Source organism: Triturus cristatus, chromosome 9, assembly GCF_964204655.1.
Source record: "Triturus cristatus chromosome 9, aTriCri1.1, whole genome shotgun sequence".
Classification (NCBI taxonomy): Eukaryota; Metazoa; Chordata; class Amphibia; order Caudata; family Salamandridae; genus Triturus; species Triturus cristatus.
Window position 1 is genome coordinate 421,968,748 of NC_140592.1, and position 15,430 is coordinate 421,984,177.

Consider the following 15,430-nt stretch of genomic DNA (forward strand, 5'->3'; position numbering starts at 1 on the left):
TAAAGACATTATCCATAAATGGATATCAAATATCTGATTCTAATGATAATACACAAGTGCAACCCAGTGGCAAGAGTCCACCCACAGGCCATCTGGTAAACAGAGGAACTATGGCTGATAAAATGTCACTGCAAGCAACTGGAGCACAGTTACACTCACTGGAGTGGGAATAGTAATTTTTACCCATCCACTATCCAACAATTTCCCTACTGTTGCACTTACTGGTGTGGGAATAGTAATTTTTAAACCCCTCCGCTATCCAACACTTTCCCTACTGTTGCGCTGATTGGAGTGGGAATAGTAAATTCTATCCCGCCACTATCCAATACTTTCCCTACTGTTGCACTCACTGGAGTGGGAATAGTCATTTTTACCCCTCCACTATCCAACACTCACTACTGTTGCACTGAATGGTGTGGGAATAGTAATTTTTACCCCGTCGTGATCCAACATTTTCCCTACTGTTGCACTCACTGGAGTGGGAATAGTAATTTTTATCCCACCACTATTCAACACATTCCCTACTATTACACTCACTGGAGTGTGAATAGTAATTTTTACCCCTCCGTTATCCAACACTTTCCCTACTGTTGCACTGACTGGAGTGGGAAATTTAAGTTTGCCGATTTTTAAATTGTTTAATGTTTTATTTCTAATATAATTTTTTTATTTTGATTTTATGTTATTGGTACACGCACACACACACACACACACACACATATATATATGTAAATTGTTATATGATTTTAAATGAAATAAATTAAAATTAATAGTTTATTAATTGTTTTAATTTAAATGTATATATTAATTATTATCTATGTGTGTTTAACTTTTTAAATTAAGTTTATTTGTTATATTTGTTAAAATGTATATTAAATCTAATTTTATTATTTAACTTATTTAATATTTATTATTTTATTTTATATGTCTATAAAAATCGATATTTTATACAACTATATTTTTTACATCAATATTTTTCTGATATTTTTGTACTTACCTGTTTAAGGATGAGGAGTCGATATTTTTGCATTCTATATTTTTTCAGCTATATTGTTTACTTCTATATTTTTTACATCGATATTCTGTTAGTGAACCCTTTGTAAGGTCTGCCCAGGTCCTTACCAATACATGCATGTTCCCTCTTCATCAGGCTAATTGCACAGATACTGGGCTGACTGGGACCACAGTCCTACTCACTCAGTCCACACATTTGGGCACATGCCTGTACACACTTATTCATGTGCAAAGAGCCCTAAGCCTCTCATCAGAGCTGCACAGCAGCGTAACTTGTTATAAGGCGGGCATTGGAGAGTAGCAATTAAAAAATCTATTTTAACAGGTCTAGCAGTGGGTAAGACTCAGTGAGGCTCACTCAGGTAAACATCCAGAAAACGGTTTCTCTGAAAATCAAAAAACAGGGAGCTAAATAAATCAGAAACCATTTTCCTTGAATGTTCAAAATCACAAATGCTAATGCTCCCTTAATTTATGCACCACACCCTAACAATCAAAGCTCCTCTCATCAAATTTATTAACCACAGTGCAAGAAAAAAACACAAAAAATATTTCTCACAAAAAGAAGTCATGGACTTTAAAAAGGCCATGTGACTAAAAGTGTGAAAAGTCTACCCTCATACATGCATAATCAATCCTTGTGGAGATATCTCCTAGGATCGACAGTCAGCACTGATTATTCACTGAATGCCAAATTTGGATATGACATAAACAATTAATAGTCCTGTCTATGTACGGCTTACAGAAGTTCCCAATCACTATGACCTCTAAAGAGAGAAGCAAACTTTACTAGACAATAAACAAAAAAGATCTCCCCTTTCACACTATGTTGAGGGCACTTGGAGTGGGTACCTGCAGCTCACACATGATAGGTAGGCCTGGGCAGAGCTCATGGAGTTTCACTCTATGGAATTCCATGGAGTCAACTAAAAACTCTGTGGAATTCCATAGAAATCCGCAGGCGGGCAGAGTATTACTCGGCCATGCCTACAATAGACCCATCCTCCCTGTAAAATGCATCTTGCATGGAAAACACATGCTACAGAGACAGCCCTTACTGTAGAATGAATCGTGCAAATGAAACACTATACATCTTTAGGAGAAGCACTAAAGGCAACCGAGCCAGACCTTTGTGGAGGATGCACAGTGTGTGAAAAGCACTACAGGGCACAGAACAGAAGAACTCAAGTAGCGTGCAATCTTCACGACAGGCTACAGAAGCAGAGCTCGAGCAGAGTGCATCCTGTACTGAAAGCAGGCTCATCTTGCAGAGATATGAACACAGGGGTATCACTAAAGAGAACGGCATAGGTACTCCTGCAGGAAGCACACCGTATGGCTGACCACCCTGTGGAGTCTCCTTTCCATGTGTGCTGGGAACGCAACCCTTCCCTAAAGAGGAGGCAGCCCACCACCCCCATCGTACCCCAGGCTTCTTACCCTGGTCACCCGCAGAGGCCCAGCACACTCCCCCGCCCCCAGAGCCAGATCCTGCTGCACCGGAGCCAGAAGAGTCTTGCTGTGTTTTGGTTGAGAGGCACCACAGGGCAGATGGAGAACATGCACAGCATCACCATGCCAGCTGATTGCCTAAGTGAGGGCAAGAGTACTCCGACATCCCTGCAGCTGCCACAAGCCAGGTTGGAACTCTGCCAGGCTGGGAGGAGACTGTAGGTTGTCTGGTGGGTGTGTTGCATGTGGAGCATGGCCGGGGACACTCCTCCTGCTTTCAGCACAGCGAGAGAAACAGCCACCCAGATCAGGAGAGGGAGGGGCAAAGTGGGGGCCGGACTTGGATGGGAGGGAGAGAGAGGGGATAGTCAGAGGAGAATTCACAGCAGCAGCCACCAACACCATCCGCTAGCTACCAAGCCTGCTGCTCATGCTGATTTAATCTCTGGGTTATCATTTGCCTCCTGCGTCAGATGTGCGGAGGCTTTCTGTGTGTTCCATGAGTGGTGCAGGAAGGAGGAAAGCAAAGCCAATCCCACTGACCCTCTGCTTCACTGGTGTTGCCCAGTCTCGCTTGGTCTGACTACTGGTCAGCGGACTGCCTGCTGTCAAATCCCGCTGCAGTAATTAAAACTAGCCCTTTTGTGCTGTGACATCAGAAGGAGATAAAAGGCCCTTAGCACCTCAGAGAGCGCAGAGGTGCATGAGAGCAGCCTGGATGCCTGCATCGAGGGGATTGAAACTAGGGGTAAGTGAGTAGCACACCAGTAAACTCCGCTCCACATGTGATAGGTAGAATTTTGGACGAACTCAGTGCTACAAGCAGAGCGCAGAGTGGCACAACTCTGCGAACTCTGCCAGTATAGCAGAGTTCACCACCAATCCCTAATGACAGGTTGTAATCATTGTTTCGAACTCTCAGCTGGAAAGGTACACTTTCCCTGGAAGTTAGAACAAACAATGCTGTATAACGGTGGCACAATTGCTTTCAAGGAACTCTTGGAAGGAGCCAACCAACACTGTATCAATTTCTGAAAACATTAACAAATGAACAAAGTTAATAAGTGCTAATACACTACACCAACAAACAAACGTATCACCACCACACAATACCTAAACTCCAATTAAATGTTTTTAAGGACATAATAAAATATTCATTTATCTATAATCATTATGAAAAAAAGAAAATTTTAAATAAGAAATGATAAAATATTATTAAATTGATATTTAGAAAATATGAAAATAAAAAATTTAGGAAAATAACATCTATTCAATCTCAATAAATAACATATAAATGGCATCAAACAATAAATTAATATAAACTACAAATATAAAAACTTTTTTCAAAATACATTACAAGACATTTAAAAAAAAAATACATGGAATATATTTGGAAATTTGTAATCTAAATATGAAGCAGTACATACAAGATATATACCCCAACCAATATTCAAATTCATATAAATAAAACAATAATTCATGACTCAGTAGCAGAAATCATTGACCAATAATCCAATATTAATATTTAAAATTGTTAATCCATAAAAAAAATATGGAGAATATCAAAAACTCCCCAAAAAGTTCTAAAATAACATTTATCCAACTAAAAACTCTGTATCATATCCTTCAATACTATTCAAAGCCTGAAATAAAACAAAATAAACACTCCAAAAAAACTGAAAAAATCACGACAATTTATAAAACTGTTTGACATAAATAATCCAACTTATTTTCTTTGCTGAAAAAAGTCACAATGTAATATACATCATTACATTTACTTGATCGATAACCTGTAATGAAAGAAAGCCAAAATACAAACACATACACATATGTATACTGAAAAAAAGGAAGATAAAGCAACATTGTAGCTGGTGTTGAAATGAGGCAAAACCTAGGGTTTAAAAAAAAAAAACATTAAAATAGACAGGTTTTAGGTTACTGAGCTAACTATCTCTTGTGCCCCCACCCCGCACTACTTAGAAACCCTTAAATATCACATCACGTATCACATAGTAAATGACATTAGAATTGCAACCAACCCCACCATGGGTCAACCAACCCTGCTGCACACAGCTAAACAACCTGGCCTGCGACCATCCCCTCTACTGGCACCCAACCCCCTGATACCTCAACTTCTTACTGGAAAGTTTCAGAGTGATCCATTAAGCAGGGATGAGAAAAAGGAATGGGGGTTCACAAAACACTTTACCCCATTCAGTTTCCAAAGGGAAATTTAGATGATACAGAAAACAATTGCTGAACAGAATAGCACCAATTTTGGCAGAAAGCTACATGTTTACTCAGAAAGTGTGCTTTTTGTAATATAGTGTACATCTGTTCAGCCATTTTAGTGAAATTAAAGTTTAAAAAATAGTAAAATCCAGTACTGTCTCCCAAGAGACTCCTCTTGGAGTACAGCAGAAACAAATGGAAAACAAATTCATCCTGAATTGCTTGGGTTGGATGCTGAATGCCAGTTCCTGCATCTAACACCACGCTGTGCACAGCTGAAGACTGTGTGTGGCGGGGTTTGGCCTAGCCCACATTGTGTTTCTCAAATCTATGTTTAACTTGTAAAAAACAAATGACAAGAGGTGTTTGGTAAAACAGGAACAGTTGGTTTCATTAAAATCAGTGGCCGAGAGCGCATTCATAGAACCGGGTCTGAGGACTGTCACACAGTACAATAATTCTGAGTGCCTGTATATACAATTCATGGAACATCATAAAACTCTTTATAGAATCTTCTAAGGGAAGGGAGTGTGGGCCTGGTCTTGGAACCGTAAATTTGGCCACCTGATAACAAATGCAGGTGGGTTTTGACCTTGCGTGGACACAATGTGGGTCAGTGGGTAACATATCCTGATTTCCAACACGATGAGTATGTGATCTTTGTGTGGACTGTGTGAGCAGTGTTTTGATTGGCTGTGTGTTCCTAACTTCATGTGGCATCTAAATTGATGGTGTTTTTGAAACGCGCTCAATCCTCCGGCCATATCTGTTTTACTGGGGCCAGTCTCCCTGGGCTATTGTGGTGTCACTGACTATCTGAAGGATTGATCTGGGTTTTTCCTGTTTCCGCGTTTGTTACCAGCTACGTGTCACCCCACCTGTCATCTGTCAATGAGTTGCCTTGGGCCTAGGTCGCAGGTATATATGCGTATTTCTGACTCGGAGTTGATGGGGAGGTTACATCGGGTGGATTCAACAACAGTGAAGTGATTACATTTTTATGCAGACCTAGCTCATGGCGTACATCGACATCGACTTTTTCAATATCAACAACTGCCCTGGCCTGTGGAAGTGCATGAGGGAGAGTTGGCTGCAGCCGTATCATAATCAGATATTACTTTACTTTAAAGAAAAATTGAAATTTACTGAAAAAACAAAGGTTACAGTGGAGTTATTAAAGGAGTAAGATTTGAAATTAGGTTAAATAAAACTTAGATATTCAGTGAAATATAACACTACTATTTTAAAACCAAAAAAGCCCTGAAATTCACTTGCAATACATAACTGACTTTAGTAAACTTGCATTGCTGGTGGTGCACTGCTCATAACCTCACATATGACATCCCTGATGAAATGTCTAATCCATGGCAGTGCAAGTAACATGTTGGTCAGTTATGTATAACGGGTGAATTTCAGAGTTTTTTTATTGTTAAAACTGATGTTTTTTTAAGTTAATTTCCATGGTTTAAATTAGGCGTTCACGCAACTTGCGTAGGTAAATTTTGAGACATCGCACAGAATTACTCGAGGATGTATTTTGCACCAAGAAGTAGCGCTAAATGCAGCAGAACATCAACAGCGTGCACGAACAGATGCTTTCACTTGCTGAATGTGCACTTGAGGTAGGATTTTCCCCCAACTTACTCTCAGCATGTAACGCTATTTTGTTAGTGTAAAATTCAACCTCATGTCCAAAATGCGCACAAGGATGCATTTTGCACTGATGAAATAGAGCTAATTGTAACAGAACATAAACAGAGGCTCGAACATTGGCTCACGTTCACTAAATGTGGTATCACTTTTGACTTATTTCCCCCAAAGTATTCTTAATTATGTGAGTGGGGGTAATCACGTTATTATCGGTAACAGATGCAGAATGACTCCTATTGCTCCGTCGTAATTGAAATTCCGCCCATGTCTACTACATATATCTGTAACATCCAGTGGTGGCTTGCACAGGGCGTGCTGCGGGGCGGTGGGGTGGGAAGGGACAGGGGAGGGACAGGGTGGGGGTAGTAAATTCGGACATACGATGGAACGGAGGAACCTAATAATTACTTACCTCCATTCCGTCATATGTATGAGTTTACTACCCCCCCACCCTGCCCCTCCTCCGCCCCACCGCCCCACAGCATGCCCTATTCGAGCCGCTGCTGGTAACATCTGCAATTTCATAGAATTTTCTAAACAAATTCTATTGGGACCGTCATTAAACAGTTACTTCAGAGTGTTCAGAGGACTCCACCCCTACCTTTGGGAGGGAATGTTGCCTTTTTAGATGGTACATATTCATGTTGGCAGTGTGCCTGGATTGTTTGTGGGATTCTACCCCTTACTGTCTAAATTAAATAGCCCCATGGGACCATCACCTCTTTTGCATAACCAAGATGTCAGTACTACCTTGGAGAGTTCTCTTACCCCCACATTGTAATGGTATACCTAAAATTCATGAAGACTGGAGAAAACAGATAGGTGCCCTGTGATCTCTTCCACTCACCTTACTTGAAGTAGGGCTCATATTGGAAAGGACTATCAGTCCTCCCAGTGCTTGGACAGGTTGTTAGTTAATTCTCTTTGACCCAGATGCCAGATTAGGGAACACATGGAAACATATGGCTTGATATGCTAAAGCTTTTATTATACAACAGTCCACTGTAAAATACATGTAACATAATGATTAGGAAATTCTTGAATATATTGGGAACAGCTAACATAAAAAAATGTACACAGGATAAAGAAAGCGATAAATACTAAAGTCAGTTTTTCCGTACATAACATAGCCCTATTTTCTAGTAAACCAGGGCAGAAACGTCAGAGAATGTAAAGGAACGCATATATGACTTTACCCCAAAAAAATCAGTGTTGGGTATCACTGAAAGGTTTGTGATCTATAGGTAGAAGGTAGTTGAGCAAATGCACCCTGCTGTAAATAAAACTCAAGGAATTATTGTGAAAATATAAATGGCACTGAATGTCACTATACAGAGTAGAGGCTAAAAGTTACAGGCCAGTGGCCATATATTAGAGGTCACAGTGCTGACACAATAGAAATTATAATGTGAATGCTACAGAGGTACTATCAGCAATATTTCACTGGAACTCCTAAGCAGACATGTTGAGCTATATGGGTTGAGGCGAGGTTATGCAAGTATCTAAAGGCTAAACAGAAGTTTTTAAAAATAATTAATTGTTTTACAGTGAACCAGAGTAGGCGATATATGAACCCTTCACCTCAAACTGAAAACCTAACTTAACCGCTTTTTGTACCGATTGTGATCTGTTGTGTAAATTGGTAAGCCATCCTAAAATGCATTACAGTGGTCTAAGTTGGAATTTACTGCTGCACCTGTAATCAGTCCCCTCCCCTGCCACAGTCCCCATATGTCTACCCTTTTCGCACAGAAGAGCTGAGTAAAGCTGCAGGTGAGGCTAGGGTCAGCACACATAACAGAATAACACAAAATTACTTCCAAGTCTTAGCACGTTAGTTATGTAAAGGTTTCTGAAAATAATGAAGGCCCTATTTATACCACAGTGGCTTTTTGCTACAATTATCGATTTTAGGCAGTACATTCTTAACATGTATAGGTTTTTCATGAAATCACAAAAACCTATTCAGCACTAACGAAAAAAGATTATATTTCTAAATTCCAGAAAAAACTTTTGAAAGTGTTTAATTTGGTTTTCTTCCATTGTTATATGTAAGATTGTACTTTTTCAAGTGTATGCTTTTGGGTCCTCTTCTTGTGACAAGGTAGCCAGACTGGTGAAACAGAACCCGTAAATCTATATGCAGTGACTTCCTGTTTACTCAGCGAGGGACAACACAAAGCTGGTAGAAAGGTGCCATGTTTTCGAAACCACTCAGTTGAGGTTCAAGGTTAAGATTCTCCAAATCCACCACGGATTGTAATTTGAAGTTCTGTATGATGGATGTGAGGAACAGAAACAGTTCCACCCGAGCCAATCCTTCTCCGAGGCAAACTCTTTTACCTAGGAAATAAATGATAAAGGCAAAAAAATATTAATTCAAACAAAACCTGGATCTGTTGGAAGTTGTGATTAGTGTGAAGCTGTGAACTAAAACACACCCGGTCTGGGTTATACCTTGTGCGGACTGAGTACCTTTATTTGCTGAGGAGGAGGCAGCTATAGCAAACACCATGGGGATGGCAACTCAAGGGGTCAGGAAGGTAGATAACTCATACATAGACAAGGGCCTTATTGAACAGGGCAGATGTTTTTCACTTTAATAGCATAAAAATGCATCAGTGGTGTAGTAAAGCGGGGTCTTCCTTGCCCTTACCAACCCGTACTTCACGTTGGTTGATGTAGGCAGAGTAGTAAAATGCAAAGCTGGATTGGGTTCACATCATGTTACGAAGTAGCACTTGCAGACACTAGGGGCCAAATTTATCAAGATTTGCTGCAGTGCAATGCAGCAGGACAACTTGCTGTGCTGTGTCAAATGGAATGGCAGGAATGCTTCATTTTAATTAACATATGGCGCATTTCTGCTATCTTTCTGTGCTGGCGCATTTGTGGCTGCCAACGCATGCACCATTGCGCCATGTTGCAAGGGTGCCTGCTTTCCAGCCAGGACTGTTCTTGTGCAGAAAAGGACATTTTCCTGCACAAAAACAATCCTTAGAGGCTTTTTCCTATCCTCTTTCTATGTGTGCTGCAGAATGCAAAACACTTAAAAAGAGGAAAACAGAAGGAGAAATAGAAATATTTCTCCTACTTGTGCCTCTTCCGGGAAGGCGTGGCATTTTTACACAATCCAGGTTTGCTAGTGTTAGTAAATCTTCGAACACGTCAAAATACATGGGTGAATGCATGAGAACACTCACTCTCCACCAATGAAATGCCTTTACGGAAGCAAAGTAATGCAAAGCAGTGACTTGTGTTGCCTTGCGTTACTCCACATTTACTATACTACGCAGAGCCACACAAGGCGGATTTGCGTGGCAGGTTAAACCTCACTTAAGGGCTTGCGTTGGCCTTTCGTCACCTTGCGTGACACAAAGGCAATGGAAGTTCTTGATAAATCAGGCACCAAATATCTCTTTTGTTTAGATTTCAGTGCAAGGCAGATCTAACAGATGGAGGGGGAGAAAGACCAAATTAAAGAGATCTTACATTAATACTTCATTGGGCTTTCTACTTTTCAAACTGTCTGCTCCCCACCTGGCAAACTATAGGTTTATACGTTGCTACCCTTTTCTTACATTTAATTTCGTAGGAACCCAGTGTTGGATGTCCCATGCCTGCTACCATGAAGCAATACTGTTAGAAAATGAGACATTATTTGTGTGGCCTGCACAAGTAATGGGTCAACATTTGTGCTTCACTGGGAACCAAACAAGCCATTGTAGCATTTAACTCTCATAGGGTAGCGTTGCAGAGAAGTCTAAGGCCTACTCAAGGGAGGTGCTGTGGGCTAGTAATCGTCATTCACAGATACACAATCATAACACTACAAAATGACTGTGCAGTGTTTGCTTTATATTTTGAAAAAGGAAAACGTACATTTATTGCACACATGCTACTCAACACTATGCAGCAATTTACATATATACACAAGTTGATGGAATTAAGTTTGGAAAACATTGTGCAATCATTCTTACCCCTCCCAAAGGAGGGAGTCTAGTACCACAAATCACGTTTAAACATTATCTTATTCCTAAATGCCAACGTTGACCATAACTTAATACTGGTACCAAAGCGAGTGGCTGTTAACTTCATTATTTCAACAAGCATTTCATATGGGAAAAATGCAATAATGTCATATAACCATGCCTGAGGGCACTTATTTCTGACAATAAAGCATGGTAAATTTGATCACGAGTGGCTGTCAGTCTCATTATTTAAATAAAGCATTGCAAGAGGAAATGTCTAGCACGACTGGAAGTTCTGGGAAATCCTCATAACTGTTCATAACACAATTTAACGCAGCCCCTGGAGGGCATCACAATTATAATTATATCACTATATAATAGGGAAAAGGGGAGGCAGGGTATAGGATGCGCTGGGTTGTGTAGAGTCACCGTAAATGAATCAGAATGATCAAGGATATGGCCATCCACAGTCACCAACTGTGTAGACAAAAGCCCACACGTATAGCCAAACAAAGAGTTAATATCCTGAGAAATAAGTGTCCAAAGTAATCAGAACAGTCCACACCGGTAGTTGCTACAGAATTCTTTCTGTTCTTTATTTTCATATGAAAAAGTTCAACATGGGTGTGAATTCTAGCTAAAATGTTTTTTTGTCTATGTTGAGTAAACCATTAACAAAGGGGGGGATTATGGGCTTTTGGAGAGGTCCAGCATACAGTGCCCAAGCTACAATTCACAAGAAAGGAGTATGCTGTTCCTCAAGTGTTAAATTGATAAGAAAAAAGAGAGAGATATATCTGAATGCATACCGAGAGGACAGTTATACCCGTCACCTCAAACCAGTAATGTGGGTCCTAAGGGGAATTCCCTTTTTTGGAACTAGGGCCCTCACACACCCAGCCAGCTAGGTGTCATGCTTCATCATTGGGCCTGCTCCTCGTTGGGTTGGCGCTGCAATACCCAATGGGCTCCCAATGAGGGGCTCTTTGGTGGAGATCTTTTGTTCCTTGCCAATTAGTGAGGTGTGAGTGAGGGGCCTAGAATGTGTAGGTGTGTGTGAAGAGTGAAAGTTAAAACAGGTTAGGTAACCAATATAATTTATTTAACTCTGGTTCCTACCTGATTAAAAGAAAAAGGAGAGGCGGTTTCGTCTGACATAATGAAGCAGAACAAAGTGGCACTCTACTCCAGTAGGTCAACATGTTTCTTGCCTTGACAGCCCTACCGGGTCTATGGCAATTCATCAGGACCAAAGATATAATGTGAGACTACCTACACACCGTGGTATATGTGAAAAAACTACCTACCACTTAATGTATTGCTGCAGGTTAAAAACCCTTAAGTGTGTTCTGAAAGAGAAAGGGTTACAGCATATACATAAATTGTGGGTTATACTGGCATTCAATATCTCTCTATTATTGATGGTTACTTAAAAGAAAGAAACCCTTTATTTCAAAGGGAATAGTTCCCCTTGACATTATGTTTATTTGTTAAAAATAGATTCCGTGACCTAGTCGCCAAATAAGCAACTTGAGAGAAAAGTTCATATTAAAACATTGGCTCTTTCAGGAAATATAGACTCACCAAATCAATCTATAGAGCCACGCCTCAACAGTATCCGGCGGGCTAGGACACCAGCGGGCTCAGCATCCTGGAAAATGTATATAAGTGGAATAGATAAAGCAACCACATAACCAAAGTCATAATTATCATTCCAACGCACTGGTTAAAGTGGGTGGCAAACGTGTGTCCAGCAAAATGGCAGATTTATGAAACCCCCCCAGGTGGAAATGTTACAAAATGCAGGGAACAGCGTGCATTGACACTCGGGGAGAGTAAGATGCCTCATAACTTGTTACATACTGTAGCAGGTCCTGGTGAAGATCTCCCGTCATAATCCCTGCAAATCTAAACATGGGGGTGTAGGCAAGCTGATTAAAATAAGAGAACGAGCGCATGTAAAATTACAGGAGCGCGTGTCAGTATTCATGTCCAACTGGAGGTAGAAACACCGCAGAGTGACTTGTGGGTCACTGCCCAAGGGAAGGAACCACCACTGGGTCTCCTAGCATTGCCACAAGTGAATAAAGACTCGACGGTGGACTACAATAAAGGGCACCCTACTTACCCAAAAAGGCGGTCTCGAAGTACTTAAGACCTACCCATCCCCGTAGGAACCGGGTGATGTCCAGGGGGCGTCTTTCTCATCAAGATATACAGCCCCCAATGAGTGCGGCATCCTGGAAGTGACTTCACATGCGTCACTAGCGTCTAGAGCGGTAACATCTAGAACGCTAACCTATCTAATTGAAGGAAGGGTACTAGAAATAGATATCATAACCAGCGGCCATATTGAAATGTGCATAAAGGAGCCACAAGTCTATTAATGAATCCCACTAAGTTGCTGAAAAAATCCCCAGCTTATACTAATCAGTGAGAATTCAGTTGTGTTACACCCACATTACATCATGTATCATGTTCTGATAGAGGGTGTTCCTAAAGTACATGCAATCATGAGGGAAACAAAGGGCCCTCACTTGATGGCACATAGTAGGGAATGGTGAGCATATATATCCACACTCCAGAGCAATGTTCACGGAATCAAATGCATAAAAACGCTGTTAATGCAATGTACACAGAATCAAATGCATAAAAACGATTCTAATGCAAGAGTTAAAAAAAAGGTAAAGACAGGAGAGGCCATTCGCGTCACTGGCAACCTTCCATTAAAATGTGGGCCAGAAGACGCAATTTGCGTCTCTGGTAACCTATAGATAGAATCCCACGGGGGTAACCCGTGCTTAATATCATTAACAAAGGGGGGGATTAAGGGCTTTTGGAGAGGTCCAGCATACAGTGCCCAAGCTGCAATTCACAAGAAAGGAGTATGCTGTTCCTTAAGGGTTAAATTGATAAGAAAAAAGAGAGAGATATATCTGAATGCATACCGAGAGGACAGTTATACCTGTCACCTCAAACCAGTAATGTGGGTCCTAAGGGGAATTCCCTTTTTTGGAACTAGGGCCCTCACACACTCAGCCAGCTAGGTGTCATGCTTCATCATTGGGCCTGCTCCTCGTTGGGTTGGCGCTGCAATACCCAAGTTCCAAAAAAAGGGAATTCCCCTTAGGACCCACATTACTGGTTTGAGGTGACGGGTATAACTGTCCTCTCGGTATGCATTCAGATATATCTCTCTCTTTTTTCTTATCAATTTAACCCTTGAGGAACAGCATACTCCTTTCTTGTGATATGTTGAGTAAACCACAGACTTCTTTAGGGCTAGAAACATTAAGTATGAAAAAAGGCCCAAGTTACAAGACAAAAAATGCTACATTACATTTATCACAGAAAACAAAAGGACAATTTGAGTTATTTTGTGCAAGGGTCGGTGAGCAGAGATCCATAGTCTGAAACACCATCATGGTATTGAAAAGAAAGAGTGCAAATGACAAACGATGTTACGTGACAGTAGAGGCAATCAATCTTAATGCCTAACCAGGAGGAATAAGGTGATTCCCTCCATAAACACCACACCATTGTGCAGAAGACTGAGTAAAGGCTCAAAAAGTATGACAACTGAGAATAAGTGAATTGTGATGTAAAACAAGCATGAAAGGTGGGAGAGTGAAGAAAAGGAAAAGAGGGATGTGGTAACACAACCCATGCGTTCCCCTATACATGCGGTAAAGGTAATCCACCACTCACCAAACTGCAATAAAGCTTGGTCATAATCGTAGTATATGGAATACTTGAATGTACAGTTTCCAATTGGTAACTCCAATATCGTCAAAAAGCACGTAAGATCAAAAGATCTATACAGAATAAATAAGATGAAAAAACAGTAATTGTAAATAACGAATCGAAAGAGATTAATTTATCACAGACTACTCAAAAGATTGATTACTATTTATGTTTATTGCTCAGACTAAAGACCTACTCACATAATTAAGTGAACAAACTCCAATAGCAAGGCGTTAGATTCCAAAGTTTTGTTCGAAAGTCAATGGTCAGTATCCATTTGTCTCCTAATAGTAATAGCAGGAATTAAAATTACTGTCTAAAAATGAGTGTCCAGCATATCATATTATTGATAGGAGTCCGATAGTCAATGCCTACTCATATCCATGTAAGAATGTGCTTTAATCAACCATAATTCATCTCCCAATCAAACATAAATTAGCAGTGACGGAGGGTAACGAAAATAAGTAGCGACCCCAAGACTATAGTAATGTGACATAACTACCACACGTTGTCATGTGAGAACAGAAAGCACATTGACCTGGTCCCACCGTAATTGACAGTGACATTTGAAGTAAATAAAAAACATTATGCAAAATTATCCAGGCTAATTGATGGACAATACATTTGTAATCTGGCAATGTATACGAAAATGTCAATAAAAGGTAATTGCAGCATGTGTAGATTAGCGGTACATGACATACATGACTTTGAATTAAACGGTTCAAGGACTTATCATATAGACACACACATAGACTGTACAACCAAGCATGTGGTTTATGCCATTATCTGAAAGTGTGATACAGTATATATTGGCAGTACTATCAGGAGCCTCACAGGTTGCATCTCTGAACACTACAGGGCCTTGAAAAATAGTGATATTAGATATCCTATTGCTGTCCATGCTCTTGAATGCAAAGCACAAGGCACACACATGACCTTTAAATTTCATGGTGTAGAAACTGTGACATCAGATGTCAGAGGAGGTAGCCGTGAGCTGAGACTCAGACAGAGAGAAGCTTGATGGATCATGCATTTGCGAGCCGTTGAAAAAGGACTCAATATTGACAATGAGCTACAGTATTTATTGGGTATATGATGTTACTAAAATATCCGGATAAATGAGATACTGTCTTCATCTGACTCCTCTGTGTATGTTATGCTACCTACATGCCATGTTTAATGTGACAATGCCCCTGATGTACTTCAGAATTATTCCTCCTTTTTTCCATTTATATATGCTTACCAGTTATTCACATATGGAAAGCAATTATATGTTAAAGTGTATTTTCTTTGAATATGGGTTCCATGTACGAAAATACTACCAAGGTTACTCAAACTATGACCCAAATTTTATTTGTATGCATTTT

The 15,430-nt window shown here is 40.3% G+C and overlaps 1 protein-coding gene across 2 annotated transcripts in view; it reads right to left on the reverse strand.

The window, feature by feature from the left end:
* Nucleotides 1-7,318: 7,318 nt before the first annotated feature.
* The window catches only part of LOC146798082 (cytochrome P450 2G1-like), a 909,417-nt gene continuing 901,305 nt past the window's right edge, over nucleotides 7,319-15,430 (reverse strand). For both annotated transcript variants that reach the window (XM_085625297.1, XM_085625296.1), the window contains one exon: nucleotides 7,319-8,691. In XM_085625297.1, coding sequence (XP_085481423.1) covers nucleotides 8,510-8,691 — 182 coding nt within the window. In that variant the 3' untranslated portion in view covers nucleotides 7,319-8,509. The remainder of the gene's footprint in view (nucleotides 8,692-15,430) is intronic.